At 37.5% G+C, this 20,238-nt stretch overlaps 2 protein-coding genes across 3 annotated transcripts in view; both read right to left on the reverse strand.

Annotated features, from left to right (window-relative positions):
• LOC106930957 (uridylate-specific endoribonuclease C-like) overlaps nucleotides 1-20,238 on the reverse strand; it is a 138,655-nt gene that overhangs the window by 103,683 nt on the left and 14,734 nt on the right. The gene's annotated exons all lie outside the window — the stretch shown is intronic.
• Nucleotides 346-15,504, reverse strand: mppe1 (metallophosphoesterase 1). 2 transcript variants are annotated; one of them, XR_001420962.2, is made up of 10 exons: nucleotides 14,849-15,504; nucleotides 14,632-14,740; nucleotides 13,162-13,265; nucleotides 10,978-11,058; nucleotides 7,279-7,387; nucleotides 4,873-4,953; nucleotides 3,794-3,916; nucleotides 3,553-3,693; nucleotides 1,687-1,863; nucleotides 809-946 (listed from the first exon to the last, which is right to left on the reverse strand). XR_001420962.2 is itself a non-coding variant. In XM_015008827.2 (9 exons), the coding sequence occupies exons 1-9, from the start codon at nucleotides 15,097-15,099 to the stop codon at nucleotides 764-766; spliced, it is 1,182 nt and encodes a 393-aa protein (XP_014864313.1). In that variant the 5' UTR covers nucleotides 15,100-15,498; the 3' UTR covers nucleotides 346-763. The 2 variants fall into 2 exon arrangements, 1 of the variants encoding a protein (XP_014864313.1); XM_015008827.2 differs by lacking the exon at nucleotides 1,687-1,863 and having other exon boundaries at nucleotides 346-946; nucleotides 14,849-15,498.

Raw genomic sequence — 20,238 nt, forward strand, 5'->3', positions numbered from 1 at the left:
GAAAAAAAAACAATGGCATTAGATATGTAAATTATTTAAACATTAAATCTGTGCTTAAGTGTTGTAGCTTTTCAATTGCATATATGCTTTGAAGTTAGCACCTTAGCATTAGCTTCTGCTAAATAGGCTCTGTTGTTGTAACGCTTCAACATTTAGCTTTACTAACTTTTTAGCTAGCTGTGCCCATCACTGGTTAACAGAATGAAAGTTCTGACTTCCGAGGTAACTTGAACGCATCATCGCATTACTACAGGTTTTACGAAATAAATGTTGGGGAAAAATAAACAATAACATATTTAGAAGATAAACCAAAAAGCTTCTGCAAAGATAATTGCTGATAGACAGTTTTCTTGTTCTCTGCTTCGTTTTTTCCACCAGAAAACTCTTTATTAAGAACATCTCATCAGAAACTTGTCAACAATTTGGCACAGAAAGTCTTGATTAAATACATACAGATCATAAAAAACAACGAGCAGCGGTGACGGATGGTCTGACATCAAGAACAGATTTTAAAAATAAAATAATTAAAATGAAATAAATCATGATTGGCAGCTCCAACTCACAGCAGCGTTTATTTACATGTCCAGCCCGACAAATGTCCGACTTTAAAACCGATTATCATCATCAATGCCAGCACTGATTTACACATTTATATAGATATAAATATACTTATATCCTTCACATGATTCAACAAACAAACTGAGGCTGTGCGGACGGACACCCGGGTATGTTACCAGGCGAGGTGCACTCTGGGTAACGTAGTTCACAGAGACTTGTGCTTCCCCAGCAGGCAGAGGCTGAGCTGCAGCAGCCCCTTCATCCACAGACAGTGCGCCAGCAGCAGCAGCAGCAGCCCGGCTCCGGCCGAGCAATACACCCCGATCACCGTGCTCTCCTCCGGGAGGAAACATTTGGACAAGGAGTGACCGCCGGGCGACACCGACGCCTGGGGAGGTAGAGAGATGTTAGCCGCCTGTAAGTTCTCCACGTTCGCCACTAGAGGGCGCCCGGAAGCTAACAGCTGCAGCATTTTTTGTGAGAAAAAGAAGTAAAACTGATATCAATTCTTGAATAAATAAGAAAAATAAGGTTAGAAAATTGAACAGAAAAATGCAAACAGATTAAAAAAGAAACATCAAATGATTTTTATACAAGAAAACATCACAAAAGTTCACAAAACAAACTAAACTAATTCAATTATTTTAGAATATTAAAACATGATTCAGAATTTTACAATAAAAAAAGCAAAATTATTATTTATTCTCTTGTTTTGGCTGTGAAGTCATTCCTCATGGATACCTGTTGAACCCACCTGCAAATGTTTGGTGACCTTTAACCCCAAATACCAATCAGGCATTTTGCAGTAATTGATTATTCTATCGTTTGATGATTAATCGATCAATCAGATTTTTTTTTAAAAATGGCACATTTGTACAATATTAGAAATGCATAAAGACACACATATAAAGAAGTAATTCCTTTTTAAATAAGAAAATAAACTGGTATTTTCCAGCTAACGATTAACCGATTATTTGAATAATTGATTCATGACGATTAATCGTTTCAGCCCTAATAGATGGATGGATGGATGGATGGATGGATGGATGGATGGATGGATGAATGGAAGGATGGATGGATGGATGAACAGGTGTATGGACCACATTAGTGAACAAACAGCATTCACACCGTGAGACATGGTGGTGGCAGCATCATGCTGTGGGGATGGTTTTCTCCAGCAGGAACAGGGGAAGCAGGTCAGAGTTGATGGGAGGATGGATGGAGCTAAAAACGGGGCGCTTCCTGGGAGAAAGGGTCTGGAAAAGAGCTGAGACAGGAGGTTGGCCTTCCAGCAGCGCGGCGACCCTGAACATACAGCCAGAGGCAGAACGCAGGTTTAGAGCAGCGAGGAAACCCGACTCACTCTGGGCCACATGAACGCCATCAACGCCCTCAAAGGGTCGGCTGTGCCAGAACGTACCGATAAATCCCTTCAAACAACCATTAAAATATGAATAAACATTCAATAAGTACTTCTTAAAATAAAAAAATATTGAACATCTTTTCACTTTGATCAGTCCCACAAGGTTGCTTGATAGTTTTTGAGATTTTTTGCAATAAAAATCAGATTTTGTGGCACTAATTTAGAAATATTTACAAAGAATTTTGTGCTTATTTCTGATGATAAATGTCAATCACAGACTATAACTTGATGTCAAGTAAGGCTGAGGCAACAGTGTGTAAAAATAAGAAATACTGCCATCTGCAGGTGGGAGTTAGCGTCACTTAAACCCAATATTTTTGACCATTTATGTGAAAATGTTGCTATATACTCAGTTATTTATTAGGAATAAAACTAAAATAATTTAAGATTGTTTTCCTCTTTCTGATGCCCTTCATTTTTTCTACTTGCATTTTTTTATAACTGTTTTGTTAATAAGGAAAGTTCCCAACTATAACTCTGGGATTTGTTGATTTTGTGTGCATCTTCACAATCGCAGAATCATGAAAAGCTTGAGTGACTGATTAATATAACTTGCCGTCTGGAGTCTGGAGGGCCACATAAAAAGATACGGTGAGCCGGAGTTAAGAGTGGCCCAGTCAAAGTTCAATTGGAAATCTGTCAAAACTTTAAAAACTTGATTTCCACAGATGCTCTCCATCCAATCCGACTGAGCTGGAGTTGTTTTGGAAAAAGGACTTTTCTCGTAGGAACAGCAGCAGCAACAGGTGGTTCAACAAAAACAAAGAGGCTGGATAGAAATAAAAGCCCCGTTTTCAGATTTTTAACTTTAAATGGAAAAACAGAATCTTACCAGGTATACTTGGTCTAGTTTCTGGTGCAAATATCTTTGGATACTTGAAATAAGACAATACTAACATAAAAGTAACTTTTCAGAGCTTATTTTAAGTAAATAACTAAAATAAAAGTGTTGAAAACTTAAACTAAATTCACCTAAATTTGTCATCTTTTCCCACATCGGAGAGAAAAGTACTACTGCTACTAACACTGCCAGATTATTTCACTTATAAAAAGACATTTTTCACACATTATAAGTTAAAAAAGCTGCACCTTTTAGGCCAATATTAAGGAATTATTCAATTAAAACCAGCTGCTATATTTTGGTGAAAAGTTACTGTTACTTTTATGGGGGGGGGGGGGGGGAGTTTCCAAGTGTACTAATTTATTTGCACTAGAAACTGGGAAAAAATACCTGGTACAGATTTTGTGATTTTTCAGTTTTTTAATACAAGACTTTGCATAAAATCTCAATGAAACTCACTGAACTAAACAGTAAATAGAACCGCATGTTAAGAAGCTGGACAAACCAAGTCATAAACGAGTAAAACGATATTAAGACTGGATTTGTTTTGTCATTACACTCTTCATTGAGTAGATTTTTACAAATCCCAGCACACTTTCAGGTTTCGAAACTGCAAAGTTTAGTAAAAAAAAACTCTACTGTAACAAACTTGGGGTAACCTCAAGGTGCAAAAACAGCTAAAAATGAAATAATCTGTCTCTCCGCAGAACGTTTCTGTGTTCCCACTCACCAGGATGAAGCTGGGGTTATTCCTGTTCCTCCAGCTGAAAGACGGCACGCTGATTTCTGGGTACTTGTTGTCATGGAGAACCTCACATCCGCTGTGGGTGTGTCCGCTCAGGATGAGCCGCGGCTTAAACCACTGCAGCAGCTGAAGAGGGAAAAGAAGAAACGACCCAAATCCACCTTAGGAGCTGCTTCCTTACATCACCGCTTTCATCACCTCAACGCTAATACTGCAGAAGACTCACCCGCTGGGAGGCCTCCTTTGACAACACGTCGTACTTCTCTCTGAACAGCAGGTGGCGCTCCTCAGGCGGCGCGGCGTCCTGCCCCGTGCAGCTGGCGTCGCTCACTCTGTACAGCGGGTAGTGCTGCAGGAGAAGCAGATGTCAGAGCATCTGTGTGTTAAATGTCAGATAAAAGATGGGAAAGTCTAAACCTGAAGCTACAAAACTGAGGCAGAAAGTCTGGTGCTGCCGCTGCATCAAGCTAAAAGTACAACAATTTATATATATATATATATATATATATATATATATATATATATATACACACACACACACACACACACACACACACACACACACACACACACACACACACACACACACATTTTGTCACATTACAACTACCCTTCTAGGGCTGAAATGATTAATCGTATTAATCGTGATTAATAAGATTATTGATATAATCCTCAACTAATTTAGTAATCGATTAGTCAATAACTGGAGTGTACAGATTTAAAAAAGGTAAAACATATTCAGAGCAGTAATTAAACCAGAGCTGTACGAAAACATCTTTCTTTGTCCATAAATCTGTTCTACCACGAACTCCTCAAGCTTTACATTCACCTGGTTCAAACCCTGTAATAAATCTACCATCAATCACCTTTAGCTCTACAGTTATTAATCAATTTATTAAAAATATTATCACCAGATTAGTCATGTACTGTAGTAATATTAGGTGAACTTTTCACATTATTAAAAGTATTTTTTTTTTTTACTTTCTTTGCTACAAATACTCAAGCGTACATGAAAGGAATGCTGTTGCATTTAAAGCATGGAAAAGATTATTTTCTTATTTTAAAAAAAGAAATTGAATTATTTGAATCTTGTGTATTTCTAATATTGTATACAATGGGATAATTCACAGAAAAATCTGCAGGCATTTTTAAAATCTGATAATCAGATAATAATCGTTTGTTGCAGCCTTACACTCTTCCATAAAGGGTAGGTTCATCCAACTGTTATAATCTTTGTTGGCCACATAAAATAGATTTTTAAATGTTGGACTGAGCGGAGCGGCTTCAGATTTTATCCCGGTTTACCTGCAGCATGATGGGGGCGGTGGGAGGATAGGACTGGGAGCCCTCACAGTTCTCTGTCTCTTCACCGTCAGACTGCGACTTCTGCACAGGAGTAAACACACAGGGACTGTTTTTACCTCTGATTGACTATGTTGCTGGGCAGAAAAATGAAAAATGTTAAGAAGAAAATATGCAAAACACTTAATTCCCAATAAACAGATGTTCATAGATGTGCCATCTATGGTTGCTCCTGAAGAAATATTAAAACTTCGCGCCATGAAGTACCATTAATAATGTTTAATTGTTGACGCTGAATGAGCGCTATCTGTTTAAGGTGAAACGTAAGGAGTTAACGAGTGCTTATATTTCAAACTAGAACCGCATAAAGTGCATTTCACATCCCACACCGGACTTTTGGTTTAACCGTTTCTCTTTCCCGTTCTCTTCTGGCCGCCATCTTTGTTTCTGTATCAACGGTTTCGCTGAAGGGTGACCAGTGGCGCCCTAAGCTGGATGGAGGTCAAATACAACTCTAAACGAAGGGCTTATGTCACACGGCAGGTTTTAAAAATTGTTGGCCGATTTTCAAAACTTGAGATACCACACATGTTATAAAAAAATATCTTAGTTTTGGTCGCATTCTGTGAACTGCATTCACTCAAGAATATTAAGATTTAAGATAGGAAATCCCGTAAAACCCCGCGATATCAAAGAAGAAGAAGAACCCCGCGATATCGTACGGGAATTAAGAGTAAACAAACATGGCAGACGATTTAGAGGCAGTGGTGATAGTGGAGTTCTCTTAAGCGATTAAAGACGTCACAAAAAGAAAAAGTGTTAAAGTACTGCTGCGCTATGATAAGGAGGTGAGTTTAATTTTTTTAACTTGTGTTCCAATGTGTTTAGGTTGTTTTTTTGTTCTGTCGTTTCATTTAGCTTCACCGGTTGATTATATGATTTTAAGTTGTTGCTGCTTTGATGTTATGAAATATTTGCAGTGAATAAACGTTATTGTTAAAACTAACTTATGATTGGTAGCTGAAAAGTTACCGGGTGGTAGCGGTTTCCTTCAGACTCTTCTCCTTTTCATTTTGGTTGTGATATGCCTTACACGAAATGTTCAACAAACTTTCCCGTTGTTGCCACATATCAACGAGTCGGTCCTCCATCTTCGATATCCACAGGACTTTCGGTTACACCATGTTCTTGTTTTGGCTTCCCCTACGTGCTTACGTCACCGCGCTCTGATTGGCTACCTGTCACATTCAACAGGTTGCGTTCTAGTTCGTAGTTCCAGTTTACTGCGACATCGGACCAAGACAATCCAATAATGTTTGTGAATGTCACCGATTTTAGATGGAAGTCCTTTCGAGAGGACCAGAACACTCTTAACACCACAAACGACAGGATTATCGGTTAGGATTATTTTGTAAATCATCCCAATAATCCGGGCGTCCTAATTCGTAACAGGGACAAAAAAACTCTGCCTGTTAACTAGGCTTTACTCTTGGAACATTTTCAATCAATGGTTAATTGTAAGTTGATTAATTCATTATGTCGTGTAGAGACCACTAAAGGGACAGGTGCTCAAAAAAAAAGGGCACATCTAACTGCATTCTAGGACAGAATATTAGAAATGCCACACAGCTTTCAGAGTTTAATAAACAATGATAAATAACAAAATTGTGAGATATACAATCAAAGCTAAGGAAAATCTCTAAAGCATACAACTATGCATATGTAAGATATTTTATTAGTGATTTCTTTCTGCAGGTCTATTTTGTTAAAGGAAAGTATTGCAATATTCAGCTCCAGTTAGCCGCCTTATCTCACTGCGCGAGAGGCAACTGCGTCATGCGTCACAGGCAAAAGGTCAAAGGTAACAAGATGACTGGGGGGCTTATTATGTTGTACAAAAAAAAACCCCAACAAAAAGCAAATTATTTTAGTACATGTTATTATGTGTCAGAAGAGGGCTTAGAAAATAATACCAAAAAAAAAAAATTGACCAAAAGGGGCAGGTGCTCAAGCCCCCCCAGACCCCCCTTCTGCACGTGCCTGATTATGTCCATATAAAGTATCAAAACAAGGGTATTATTTCTCTTTACATTTTTTTTAACTTTAACAAAAACTACATGTTTGTTTAATATTTGGTTATGTTTTAACAAAATATGTCTGGAGAACATTTGATTAAAACATTTTTGTTTTTCATTCAGTGGGTAGAAAACCCATAAATTTTACTCAAGTAAGAGTAGAAATACTTCATAATAAAGTTACTCAAGTGAAATTAAAAAGTACACCGGTAGTATAAATACTCCTAAAAGTTTTTTTTTCCCCAAAAAAATTACTCAAGTAAATGTAATTGAGTAAATGTAACTAGTTACTACCCAACTCTGGCGCAGAGAGCTGGCAGAAACCTGCTCCCACCTGAAGCGAGCAGTTGAGGTCTCTGGAGAGTTTGATCAGGTCCTTTTCCACCGACTGGCAGATGGGGCAGCCGTCGCCATGCAGCGCCACGCTGTTCACCAGCAGGAAGCTGCAAACAGGAGGGGAGCATGCACAGATTTTTATTGCTAATTTACCTGCAGGTGGGGATTTCTAACCTCATGGGGAAATGTTTTACAGTTGTTTTTCTTTTAAGGTACTGCAGATTTTAAGTAAAGTTTAGACTCATTATGGTAAATTATCACACATACTTTAACTCAGTTCTTAGTTCTGTTTAGGATGGATGGATGGATGGATGGATGGTGTCTTTATCACCACTATTTTTCTAATAATCTATATTTTCTAATCCAAACCTGGAAATCTCTCCATGAACTTCCATCGTTTTCCAGACTCTATATTTTCCAGAACGGTGAACAGTAACAATCCTGTCAGAATAAATGACCCATTTTCTCCCTGACGCGTTCATTTACACGCTGCCTTTCACACATTGTTGAGAAATCATTGATTCCAGTTGCAGCAGCAGCTCCATCTGTCTGTTGGAGAAGCTTTACAACACAAACCTGAGAAACCTTTCAACATAAAGTTAAGTTTGAATCAATACACCTTCCTAATTTATTCAAACAAATCTAAAAGAGTTAACTGTAGGTAGCATAAGCGCTGCTATAAGCCTTTGACGACCACAGAGGTGATGCAGCCTGCAGGGCAGCGCTTGGACAACATGGCAGCGTCTGCACTTTTAACGGGGATCAGGATTGCAAAACGCACCGACGCAGCAAAAACACAGCGGAGAGCAGGTGAGCCTGGCAGAGGAAAACCCCACAGAGGGCAGAGGAGAGTGAAGTTTCTCTTCCAGATCGGCTCAGCAACTCTTTATTCGAAGCATCAAATCCAGCAGCTATAGGGAGAGATTTGGTTCTCCTCCACCATCCGACCTTTCAGCTTTTATCGCTAAAGTCGGCCAAGACTCGACAGGATCAATCCTGGGAAAGCGCTAATTCCCGATAAGATCCCAGGATGGCTGCTGAAAGCTGGCACAGATTAACTGGCAGACGATAAAACGTCTCCAAACTACACCTGCGACCACAATTCAAAAATACTTTATCAATCCCAAAAGGAAATTAAATGTTGTATTAATTCAGATTTATTGAATATGGTGATGGCTGACAAAATAAGCAAAAGATTTTTATGCTAAATTATTGAATAGACATATGAGCTCAACACTTATTTATTTTAATCAGTTATTTATGTTATTGAACCATTAGATTGGTGCAAAGTATTTCAGAAAATCTGATCATTCATGCAACTTCTATGAAAAAATACTTAGACATCTGGATGCTGACATTAGCACTGGAGACATTGGTGCTACTGCAACATGTTTAGCAATGAGATGCTATTTTAGGCTTGAGTAGCTTCAGTGATTGGCTAACTCCTTTTAGCACAATTTGAGCACAACAGACTTTTCAAGCATTAGATTGTTTTATGAAGGGAACTTTAACCTCTGGTGGGCCAAGAGAAATGGCTTTGTCGGTCATTGCTCTTGTTTATAGATGTCGCTTGTGCGTCAGGTTTACAGGCGTACCAGAAACACAATAAGAAACACAAAGGTTCCAGCTCAGGACTTTTGTGTAAAAAAAAAATAAAATAAAAGCCAGATTGATGAAATGACTTAAAATTTGTAACGTGTTAGAATCTTTGTAATTAATTAATCAAAATTATTGCGTTAGTCAATCTAAACCGGCACTGTTGTAATAAGTAATAAACCAATTAATTAATTGCATGACAAATTTAAACAGTGATTTTCATTTGCATGATTTATTGTTTTTCACTTTCCACCTGCAATGGCAAGTCCTGGAAGTACCATTGGAGATATCTTTAGATCGATTCAAATGCGCATTGAATGGATCTACTGTCCTGCGACAAATGATACAGTCACATATGTCCCGCGTTTCCAGTCTCAAAGTGTCCACACTCATCGCATCAGGGGAGGTTAAACATGCAGCTAAGTTAATGGAGCAATCATCAGCACATCACTGGTGGGATATTTTTAATGGAATGTCTGTAACCGCTCAAAAGTACTACATACCCCCCATCTTAGCTTTGATTGTATGTTTAGTAATCCTCACGCTATTGAATGTCTGTACTTGTGTATATATTAGACGAGTAAAAAGGTCTTTGGTTCATAGAATTTATAACACAGCCTTAAGATGAAAGTTACTTTGCGAATTCGGGATACAAGACTAAAGTGATTATCAAAGACCAAGGGGTGGATTGATCTGGTATTTTGTATTTTTATCTTTTTATTATCTTTTTATTATCTTTTATGTTCTTTGATAATCATTCATTATTATTACAAGACTAAAGTGATTATCAAAGACCAAGGGGTGGAATGATATGGTATTTTTATCTTTTTATTCTTTGATAAAACTGCTCAGGGTATTGTTCTTTATAATTTGATTATTGTTCTTTATAATTTGATCTTTCTTTGTTTGATAAAACTTATTCTGCTCAGTGTTTGATACAAATTGATCATGCTGCAAGCTCATGCGGATCACGTGAACAGGGCGTGCTTGGCTCTGGTTGACTTGGGTTGGGCTCTGATTGGTCTGCTGGTTCACGCTCTCAGGCCATGATTGGCTCATGGTTAGAGAGCGGCTACCTCTGGTTGGATGGCTCGCCTGCAAGGATGGAAATGGCCATTCCCCCTTTGCACGCAGGCATCCCTTTGTTTAAGGGATAAAATATGAAAAAGCCCGCGGTTTTTGTCAGAGTCTGCTGTGGATTGCGTTCGAATGCCCAGCTACGTTGATGCTGCTGCTTGTCTCTAGGCCGAAGGCTCTCCGGCCACGTTTCACGAGGTAAGCGCTGGTAACCTGAATGAATCGAGCATCACGTTTTTAGTCATAGAGTGTTTTGTACTGTAATCTGTGGGGAATAAATCGAGCATATTTGTTCTAGCAGTAACAGTGTTTGATGCATGTTATTTTGCTGTAATCTGTGGGGAAATAAATTGAGCACATTTAATTCTAGCAGAAACAGCGTTTGGTTTCGTTATTGCCGCCGATCTCCTTCAACCCTGATTTAAAATTTCATAAAACACCACCAAAAGTTGGACGACAAAAATCTTCAATCTGGTGCTTTGGCCTCAACCAGCCTGTTTTTTTGTATTTACAGAGACTATGATTCTTTCCATTTGTTATTTCTGTTGTTGTTTATTTATTTCGGATATTTAAAATGTCTTCCAGTTGCTAATGTGTTCATGGTTCTTTAGAATTTAAAGTTTATTGATCTTTAAGAATCTGTTCTCCCATCATTATGCCATTACCATTATTATTACATTTTTACTTGAAAATGGTCTTAAAACAACAATATTATCGTTTATCACAATGTATCAGTCAGGGCTAAATGTATTGTATTTTAATACAGAAAAAGTCCCCATTAAAAATACTTAAATGTATTTAGAGAGAAATAAAACTGGGTAAGCTACTAACCGCTCATAGCATCTCAAGAGAACCCCCCTTTATTAAAAATCCATCTCTTAAAATAGGGAGGAAAAGTCTGAGAACTTTTACAATAGGTGTAGAGTGACTTTTACTAGAAACTAAATAATGTGTATTTTTTTCTTGTGAAGAAGCCTAACTGATGGCTGCAGCATTTTATGCTTTTCTACTTCCTGTCACTCACTTGACTCCCTTTTTGGTAACAATCCTGGTGGAGGAGGCGTTGAAGACCTTCTCAAAGCGCTGCAGCTTGAACCAGTCCATCCTGCAGGGGAAACACAACACAACAACGCAAACAGTGAGGGTTAAAAAGCTGCTGCTCAGCCCGGCACGTCACGCCTGTCATGCACCGTTACATAAGGGCTGTGCCAGTTCCACTCCCTGCTGCACGGATTGAATCAAAGCCCGTAAGAGCAGCCGCATGTCGACATAATCCCACATCTCTGAAGCACATGCATCAAAAATTTAACTGCGAGATTATTTTCTGCACCGTGTGTCACTTTCCTTCTGCAAAAACAATGAATGCAACATCTCTGAAACGTAGCGCAAGTCTCGAACATCAAAAATGAACTAGAACCACTAAGAGCTGCGGCGCTGCTGCTGTTTAAAAGTTTCCACAGAAATAAAAAATAAATTCTTTCTTCTTTAGTTTGCTGCCAGACTACAAACATTTCAGAACATTAATTTATTTTACATTTTATATATATATGTATATATATATCACATTGAGTTATATTATGAAAAACTTGCTTTTAAATGTAAAGAGTGAAATTCTTTAAAGAAAGTTAGTCTGTAGAGGTGCAGAACTGGTGCATTTCCCAAAGGACTTTGATTTGTAACTGAAGCAAAAAGTCATTTTTACAAAGTATTGACTAAGATCAGGCTGAATGTAAACACTTGATATTTTGAAAATCATGTCTCATTTTCCTTCCGCATCACAATTATGCACTACTGCCTGTTTATCCACCACACAAAATCCCAATAAAATATGGATCTGGACAGCATGTGATAATACTCAACATTTATATATTTTTCTAGGCCCTGTGTTACTTTGAAAAAAACAACCAGGTGTCTTCCTAAAACGAGACTCTGCAGGTTTGCAGTGGTGCAGTAGTCTGTGTTTGGTTCACCTTTGTGCAGCAGGGTGGTGTGCAGAGGGCTGATGGTAAGGAAACCTTAGTCAATAAAGCCTTTTGTGTTTTCCAAAGAGTTCAGACTGTGTGCACTGCAAAAACACAAAATCTAACACAAGTATTTAATGTTCTAGTTTCTCGTCCAAATATCTTAATACACTTGAAATAAGACAAAACTAACTTACAAATAATGTTTCAACAGATATAGGAGCTTGTTTTAAGTCAATAATTTCTTAATATTGATAAATTTTCACTTGTAACATGGGAAAATAAGTTAAATAATCTCCCAGAATGATTTTTTTAGAATTATTTCTTTAAAAAGCTAATTTATCTAGCTGAAATGTTACTTATAATATAGTTTTGTCTCTTTTTAAGTGTACTAAGATATTTGCACTAGAAACTAGACAAAAATACTAAGTTACATTTTGTGTTTTTGCAGTGTGTTCTCATTCCTGACAGCATTTACTACACATAACTCTGGCATTATCTAACTAAACTCGTTCCGATTGGTTCACACCTCAAACGTTTCTGAAACATTTATGTAATGTGGACAAACTCGTCTCCTTTTGTTTTTCCGGCTCTGCAGCAGAGAAGATTTCGCTGATACTCCTGGTAGCTATTTCTGGAAGCAGCACTGCAAAAACACAGAATGTATCCAACTATTTTGGTCTAGTTTATAGTGGAAATATATTAGTACACTGGAAATACGACAAAACTAACTTTATTGTAACTTTTCAGCAAGAAATATGAGCTTGTTTTAGGCTGGTTATTCCTGAATATTGATACAAAGTTCTAGTTCCACTGGCAGATTATTTCACTTATTATAAAACATTTTTCCCCATATTAGAAGTGAAATGATCTGCCAGTGGAACTAGAACCTTTTATCAGTCTTCAGGAATTACTGGCTTAGAACAACCTCCTGTTTCTTGTAAGTTAGCTTTGTCATATTTCAAGTGTACTAAGATATTTAATTCAGTTTATTTATTCAAAGCAAATGTTGTCTCAAATGTGTTCACAAAAAATATTTGCATTAAAACCAGACAGGAAATATTTGGTAAGATTTTGTGTTTAACAGTGACAGCAGTAAAAATAAAATCAGTATGCTCAGGGAGTGTGAGCTCTAATCTCAGTGTTTAATTCATCAGGATTTTCAGCAGCGTCCCGCCTCTGAAAGGTCAACCGTTGTTTTATTTTTACACAAAAGGAGCCAAAGCGGAGAGGCGTTGCGTGCTTACTCATAATGGAACCCGATGTCGTGATTGCCGACCAGTACGACCAGTTCTGTGTCCGAGGAGTGTCGAAACATCCTGTGGAAGCGGCGCACGTCGTCCTCCCAGTGCTGCAGAGAGAAACGGAGAGAGAAGGTTTCAGAAATTCACCTGAGCAGTTCAGGAGTCCTAATGGGATCTCCAAGGAAGGCCGAGGTGGCTGCTCCGAGCCGCGGCGCCCCGCCAGAGGCCATTAATTACTTCAGGGGTTTAAAGTTTTCTGTGATGAGGCTCTAATTGGCCCTCAGATGCTGCTTTTCTATTAGAGCTGAAACTATTAACATGTGAGGAGGTTTAGCAGCGAAAGGATATTTATAACCCTGAAAAAATGTTTTATTTCAAGTCAATCAGTTTATGTGTAGAGCACATTTCAGCAGCAAGACATTTCAAACAGCATAATAATAATAATACAAAGTCATAGAAACACAGTTCAGACATTAAATTTTGTCAAGTGCCGTCGTTGCACATCACAATGCTGATTAATATTTCATTTGTTATTAGGTGCACCGATTTATCGGCCAGCTGATTTAACGGTGCCAATTTCCTTAATTTTGGGAGATTGGTGATCGGCCGATTTTTATATGTGAAGCCGATCCTAAATAGCTTGGCAAAGGTCTAAGAATCAACCATTTGCTCTCTGGTGAGAAAGGTGTGACTGACAGACCGGGCCCTAATTTAATCTAAACAATCGTCAGCAAGTCGGAACATTTATTTAGTTTTCAACAAACACTGAGGAAGTAGAGCTGCACTCGGGTCTAGAAATGACAATAGGAGCGATTGTTGTACATTTTTCTATTTGTGTTTGGCAAACTGCTCAAACTTAATGGTTATATTTCATCATATTCTCAGATTCTATGATTTTTACAGCGTGAGTGAAATAAATTTGGGGTGCTCCGATTTATGAGCCAGACAATTTATCGGCCAATCGGCACCAATTTCCTCAATTTTCGGATCTGATCCACCTCAGCAAAGGTCTAAAATTCATCCACTGTCCTTTTCTGCTCTCCTGTGAGAGAGGTTTGGCTGACAGGCCGGCCCACCGGGTCATTTCTGCTCGTTTGCAGTTAACAATAGGCACCTCAGTGTTGCCAACTCAGGGACTTTCTTGCTATATCTTGTAACATTTCAGACAAAATTGGTAAAGGCCAAAATCAGAATCGGCAGGTCAGGATTTTTAAAGATCAGTAATTGCTGACCTGCCAAAATCGGTGCATCTGAAATAAATGGAGCATTGTGTGGAGAGATGGATGGAGGCTGCAGATGTTTACATCAGACCCTGCGGTCTGTGGGCCCAAACAGAACCAGAATCTGATCAGAACCCTCTAAATCCACATCATGCACAGTTTATTTCCTCTATTATTATTATTTCCAAGCATGGTTAGGATAATCCAAAAGCAGTGCAGCTGCATTAGGAGGGGAAACATGGAGCTCTGTTACCTTCTGGGAGCTCCACTTGCCTTCGTCGAAGATATCCCCGAGAATAAAGACTATTTCGGGCTTGAGCAGCCAGAGCGCGGTCTGGAAAGCCCGCTCCATCTGCCATTCCCTGCGTTTGGAAACAACCCCGCTGTCATTTTTTGGCTTTTCCTTTTATTGCCTCACCTCACCTCACCTTACTGGTGTTTAAAATGGATGGGTAAAATGGAGAGATTACCTCCTGAGCTTGTCGAACCAGTGTCCCCCCACCGCTCCGAGGAGGTGGGTGTCCGAAAGCACCATGGCGCGGACCGCTGCGTCCGCCGGCCGCCCGTCGGTGCCCTCTCCGCCCCGGGCACGGCTCAGCTTCGGCCAGGCGCACTTGAGGATGGTCGGGAAGTAGATGAGATACTCGCAGAAGAAGAAAGCGCCGAAAACCACCGCGATGAGCAGCGCCGCGACCACCGAGCTGCCGCTAAACTTCAGCATTTCTCCGCTAATCGATGCTCGGGATGCCCAGAAGAACCGAGCCACCCGTCAGGCATCTCCTCAGTTCAGACCCGCTCCTCCCGCAGACCCGGAGGGATTTTATTTAAATTTTTTTTTATTAGTATTATTATTATTATTTCAGATCTCCCACAGAGGGATGCTCAATTTAAAATGGCTGTGGAGCATCTGAGAAAAAAAAGAAGAAGCGTTTTTTCGGGTTCGGTTCGGCGGACCGAGACGGCGGAGGAGGAGATGTGAAAGTTCAGCTCGGCCTCGGCTCATTGAGGGAGACCGCAGCGGGCAGCATCAGTCAGCCTCTGTTTGGCAGCCTTTCAGCGCTGTCAAGCTGGAAACGACACTTCCGGTTATGGATCTCTATAAAATGAAGCAACGACAAACAACCCGAACCGCGAGTCTTCAGCACGAATATAGTTTTATTTTGAAGTTGCTACAAATTTATGGAGGATGGATTCTGTCAAAATTGGTAATACATATAGAGATAAATAAATGGTTTGATGAAGTGCCAGAAATCACTTCCAAAAAATAAATAAATAACTTTTTCCAACTAATTTGGTTACATATGAATCAACACTATTTTTTTATTTTCAACATGATTAATTATACATTATAACATTAGAAATATTATTTTATTTCCAATCTTATTTTCTTAGCTTCCTTGTTTATTTGTTCTCAGTTTTTTTATATTTTGCATTTATTTAACACATTTTGTATTTACTATCATGTTTTTATTTATAATTTTTCCTCACTCTGTTTTTTTTTATTTTATTTTACTGCCACTTTTTTATTTGTTTATTTTCTCCTCTAACATTTCCTCTTTGTATTTTCTCACTTTATATTTATTATTTACAGATTTCTTTTTTATTTTCCTATAATGTTTTCTTTTCCCCTTTGACTCTTTGTAAAAGTTAAAGGAAAAAGGGCAAAAGAAGTATTTGCCCTTTTATATTACACAACATGTAATTATTGTGTTCCTGCTGATTATGGCAGGATCTGCCCTCCGTACAACAATTTGTTGCAAAGTGTTTTTATTTTGTCTTTTTTTCCAGGTTTAACTATTTTATAATAATAATAATAATAGTTATTATTATTAGTAGTAGTAGTATACTCAACTGTCAAAAAGTCTGGGTGAAAGATTGCTAATAGTTTACTGTGCGTGACAGAAACATGATAATAATAAAAAAAATTCATAATATTTTTTTCTAGAATTATCAGACATTGCATTTTTTTATTCTGTTTTTTATTTTAGTTATTTTGATTTATGATACCTGCATACATTTTTAAATGGACAGAAATATCTTAAAATGAATGTCTAGAAAATTCTCTTCATAATATCAATTTTCTTACAACTTAGAACAAATTTATTCCAACGTAATAATTTGAGGATCCATCAAGTTCAAACAGTTTTTTTTTTTTTTTTTTTTTACAGTTTGGAGAATCTAAGGACATGCAAGTGAAAAATTAGTGTTGAATAACATAAGTGAAGTAAAAACGGAAAAAAAAAACATTTTCGAAAGCTATTATTATTGATCCAATCAGATTTAGTAAAACTACAAATGTTGGAAAAAGTTGGTAGTACATCTTTTTTTTTTATCTTGAAATGCAATTATTACCAAAACCTAAATATATATACTGTTCCAAATATATACAGTTTGTCACTCTACAAACTATATATTTGTGACCAAAATGAAATTTGCATCATGTTGAGCCTTTTACTTTGGAAGAACACAAAACTTCCGGTTAGGGCCGCACTCAAACATGTGAGCTTGACTGGGTGTTTGAGAGAAAGCAGACACTAAATTAAACAATTTGACGTAAAAGTGGTGCTTTTAAAAGACGCTTAACATGAGTCTGGCTGTAATGAAAATGTTTCTGTTGATAAACAGTAATCTAATAAGGGATCCGCGAAAGCAGACAGATGGAAAGGAGACAACAGCTATTGGGACAAATGAGATTAAGTGATTTACGGGAGAAATCTAATCAGCTGCAGACTGTTTATGAGTGCAGCCCCTTCGCCTCTGATAGTAATTGTGTCATCAGAGGGCAGTTACTGGGAAAACTGGTCGGTTTGGGGAGTTTCTGTAGGGAAGACAATCGATTTATCTAGATTCGTATCTGACCCTTTTAACACGCAGAATGAGGAAGATGAAAAGAGAAGCAGCGCAAGGGGAACCTGCACGACTAGAGAGAAACTTCCCATGACTGAATGAAGAAGATTGTTGGGGGGGGGGATGACGGTAACAGCGGCGCAAAAGGCGACGCACAGGGGCGCCTCTAGAGGGGCGCCAAATTACGGCGGAATATTTATCTCTACTCTGCATTTTCTTTATTTAACAGCTGATTGCGCCTTGAAAACTTAAAGAGGAATCCATAAAATATGTCTTCATACAGTAGCTGCGCTCTTACACTGAATCCGCCTTGCAGCTTAACGTAGAAATGTTTAGCCGAAGGAAAAGAAAAATATTCTGCTTACAAATCTTCACACTTTTAGAAATTTAAACAGAACAGTTAATATATTTAATATCCTGAACTTTGCAAAAGTATTCACACTCTTTCTCACTTCGACACACTTTGTGGCATAATAACTTTTTATTTTATGTATTTTATTGGAACTTGATGTAATAGATAAGCTCAAAGTAGTGAGTTATTTTATTAAAACGTAAAATATGAAAGGTCTAACCCTTGAATACTTGGAACGCCCTGTAAAAACACTAATGCCACAATTAAATTAATTAATTCCACAATAAATTAAAACATACTCAATAATTTTAATTTGAATTATAATTTTTCTCTTCTCTCCATCTAAAGTGATCTTCAGTCTGGTGCTTTGGGCTCAACTTGAGGTTTTCTTTTCGGATACTTCATAATTCATTTCATTTCTTGTTTTATTTATTTCGGATATTTAAAATGTTTTCCAGTTCCGGTTGCATTTTGCCATTATTACCATTATATTACTTGAAAATGATCTCAAAACAATATTATTGTTTATCGCAATAAATTTTGGAACAACTTATCATCCAGCAAAATGTTTTATTTCAGTTGTTAAAACACAAACTTGCCTTAATATGCATTAATGTTCTCCGTAGATCAACTGATTTAACGTAAATCAATCTGCAGCTGTGTGAGAAACGTGTGATTTTAAATCGGCTTCTTTACATTCCAGATGTGTTTGGCTGTGATTGCTGTAATTGTCTTTGGCTGCAGGACGTTTATGGTGTCGATAATCGTAACACCAGCTGCTGTTCTGCTGTCTGTGGGTCAGCGAACGGATCTCCACCCAGTCCCACTGGTTCTGGTTCTGCTCTGAACAGGAAGTTCAGTCTCCTTCACAGTGTATCTGAAATAAAATAAATAAATAAAAAAGCAGAGCTTGATCTTATTACAACTTAAACATCAGCGTCAAAGGTTTAAAGCTGCTGTTTACTGCATATATTACAGTTTTTTACTCAGGCTGATTAAATACAGTTCAGGTCAAAAGGTTAAATTCCTCCATCATGGGAAATATTGTCTGCTAAATCAATTATGGGCTTTTAATGGCTAGAGCTGAAACGATTAATTATTTAAATAATCATCAACTAATTTAGCAATTTAAAAAGGACATTTTTCCCATGTTACAAATTGAATTATTTTTGATCTAATCTAGTGAAAATACCTGAGCCACTTGAAATAAGACAAACTAACATACAAATAACTTTTCATCAAGATGTAGGAGACACAGGAGCTTCTTTTAAGTTAATTATTCCTTAATGTTGATTAAAACGTTTCATTGGCAGATCATTTAACTTTTATCATGAGAAAAATGTCTTGTTACGAGTTAAATGATCTGCAAATGGAACCAGAACTTATTCATCAACATTAAGGAATAATTGACTCAAAACAAGCTGATGAAAACTTTCTTGCATGTTAGTTTTGTCTTATTTCAAGTGAACTAAGATAATTTCACTAGAAACTAGACCAAAAATATTCAGCAAGGCAGTGAAATCTGTAGGAAAACCTTAATTTCTAATTAGTTTTATTGTTTTTAGCACTTATAAATGTTCCCACATTTGCTGTTGCCAGTCACACTTATTGTATTTTAGACAATAAAATATATATTTTTAACATAATAAAGGAATTGAATGTATTTCTAATGGTGTATAAACTTGATAACTGGATTTCTTTTTATATACCAGTAACTGATTAATTGTCTGACTTATTCATATATTTATAAATTACTAAAATAATCGTTGGTTTTAGCTCTAAATTACTTATTTGCAGAGTTGGGTAGTAACTAGTTACATTTACTTGAGTAAAATTTACTTTTGGGAGTATTCTTACCATGATGTACTTTGTACTTTTAGTTGGGTAGTTTCATTATGAAGTATTTCTACTCTTGAGTAAAATTTCTGGATTTTCTACCCACTGAATGAAGAACAAACAAAAATTCATCAGACTCAGACACACACCTGCCGCTTTTGTTAAAGTTTCACACGTTTTTTTATTGAAAGAAGCTGATTTGGAAGGAAAAAAGTATTTTGCCTGATTTTATCATTTTTAAAAGAAATTCTATAAATTACAATTTTTATGCTTACAATACCAAGTTTCCACTTAACTTTATATTTTAGTCCGTCTGATAATGTAACTTTAAATATGATGACGGTAAGTTGATCATTTGGATAAACACCTTTAATGTTGCACCTGAGCCACGAACGACTGCAAGTGTTTCAGTCATAGTTTCACACATTGCAGGTTTAATGAATCGAGACTCTAATGAACTGTAACGACAGTCAGGATACTCAGAAAGATCAGGTAAGCTGCAGGAACCTTGAACACACCTGTCCTTCTCTTGTGTTTTACAGAACGTCATCAGACCTGAATATCCAGTAGGGCGACAGTCATTTGACTGACTCATAAACAGGTAAGCTAGTTTCCAGAGCTTGCTGTTCGATGGGTTTTATTGCTTTGCAAAACAAAACACAATAAAAAGTCAGATGCATTTTTGTTGATTGTGCAGGAGACTCTACTTCTGCTTTTCCAGCAGCAGCTTATTTTGATTTAAAGTAACAGAGGCTTAAAACAGCTGGAAGGAGCCCAGAACAGGCAGAGCTGACCTGATCTAACCTGTTCAAGGAAGCATGAACC

The sequence above is a fragment of the Poecilia mexicana genome, unplaced genomic scaffold (assembly GCF_051168715.1).
Source record: "Poecilia mexicana isolate PSO_F unplaced genomic scaffold, ASM5116871v1 scaffold_17, whole genome shotgun sequence".
In the NCBI taxonomy this organism is placed as follows: Eukaryota; Metazoa; Chordata; class Actinopteri; order Cyprinodontiformes; family Poeciliidae; genus Poecilia; species Poecilia mexicana.

Coding starts and splice junctions, on each gene's coding strand:
- mppe1 (XM_015008827.2), bottom strand. CDS start 15,099: ATGCTGAAGTTTAGCGGCAGCTCGGTGGTCGCGGCGCTGCTCATCGCG. Junction 13,266..14,631: donor GCAAGTGGAGCTCCCAGAAG/GTAACAGAGCTC, acceptor TTCTCTCTGCAG/CACTGGGAGGACGACGTGCG. Junction 947..3,552: donor ATAACCCCAGCTTCATCCTG/GTGAGTGGGAAC, acceptor CTACCTCCCCAG/GCGTCGGTGTCGCCCGGCGG.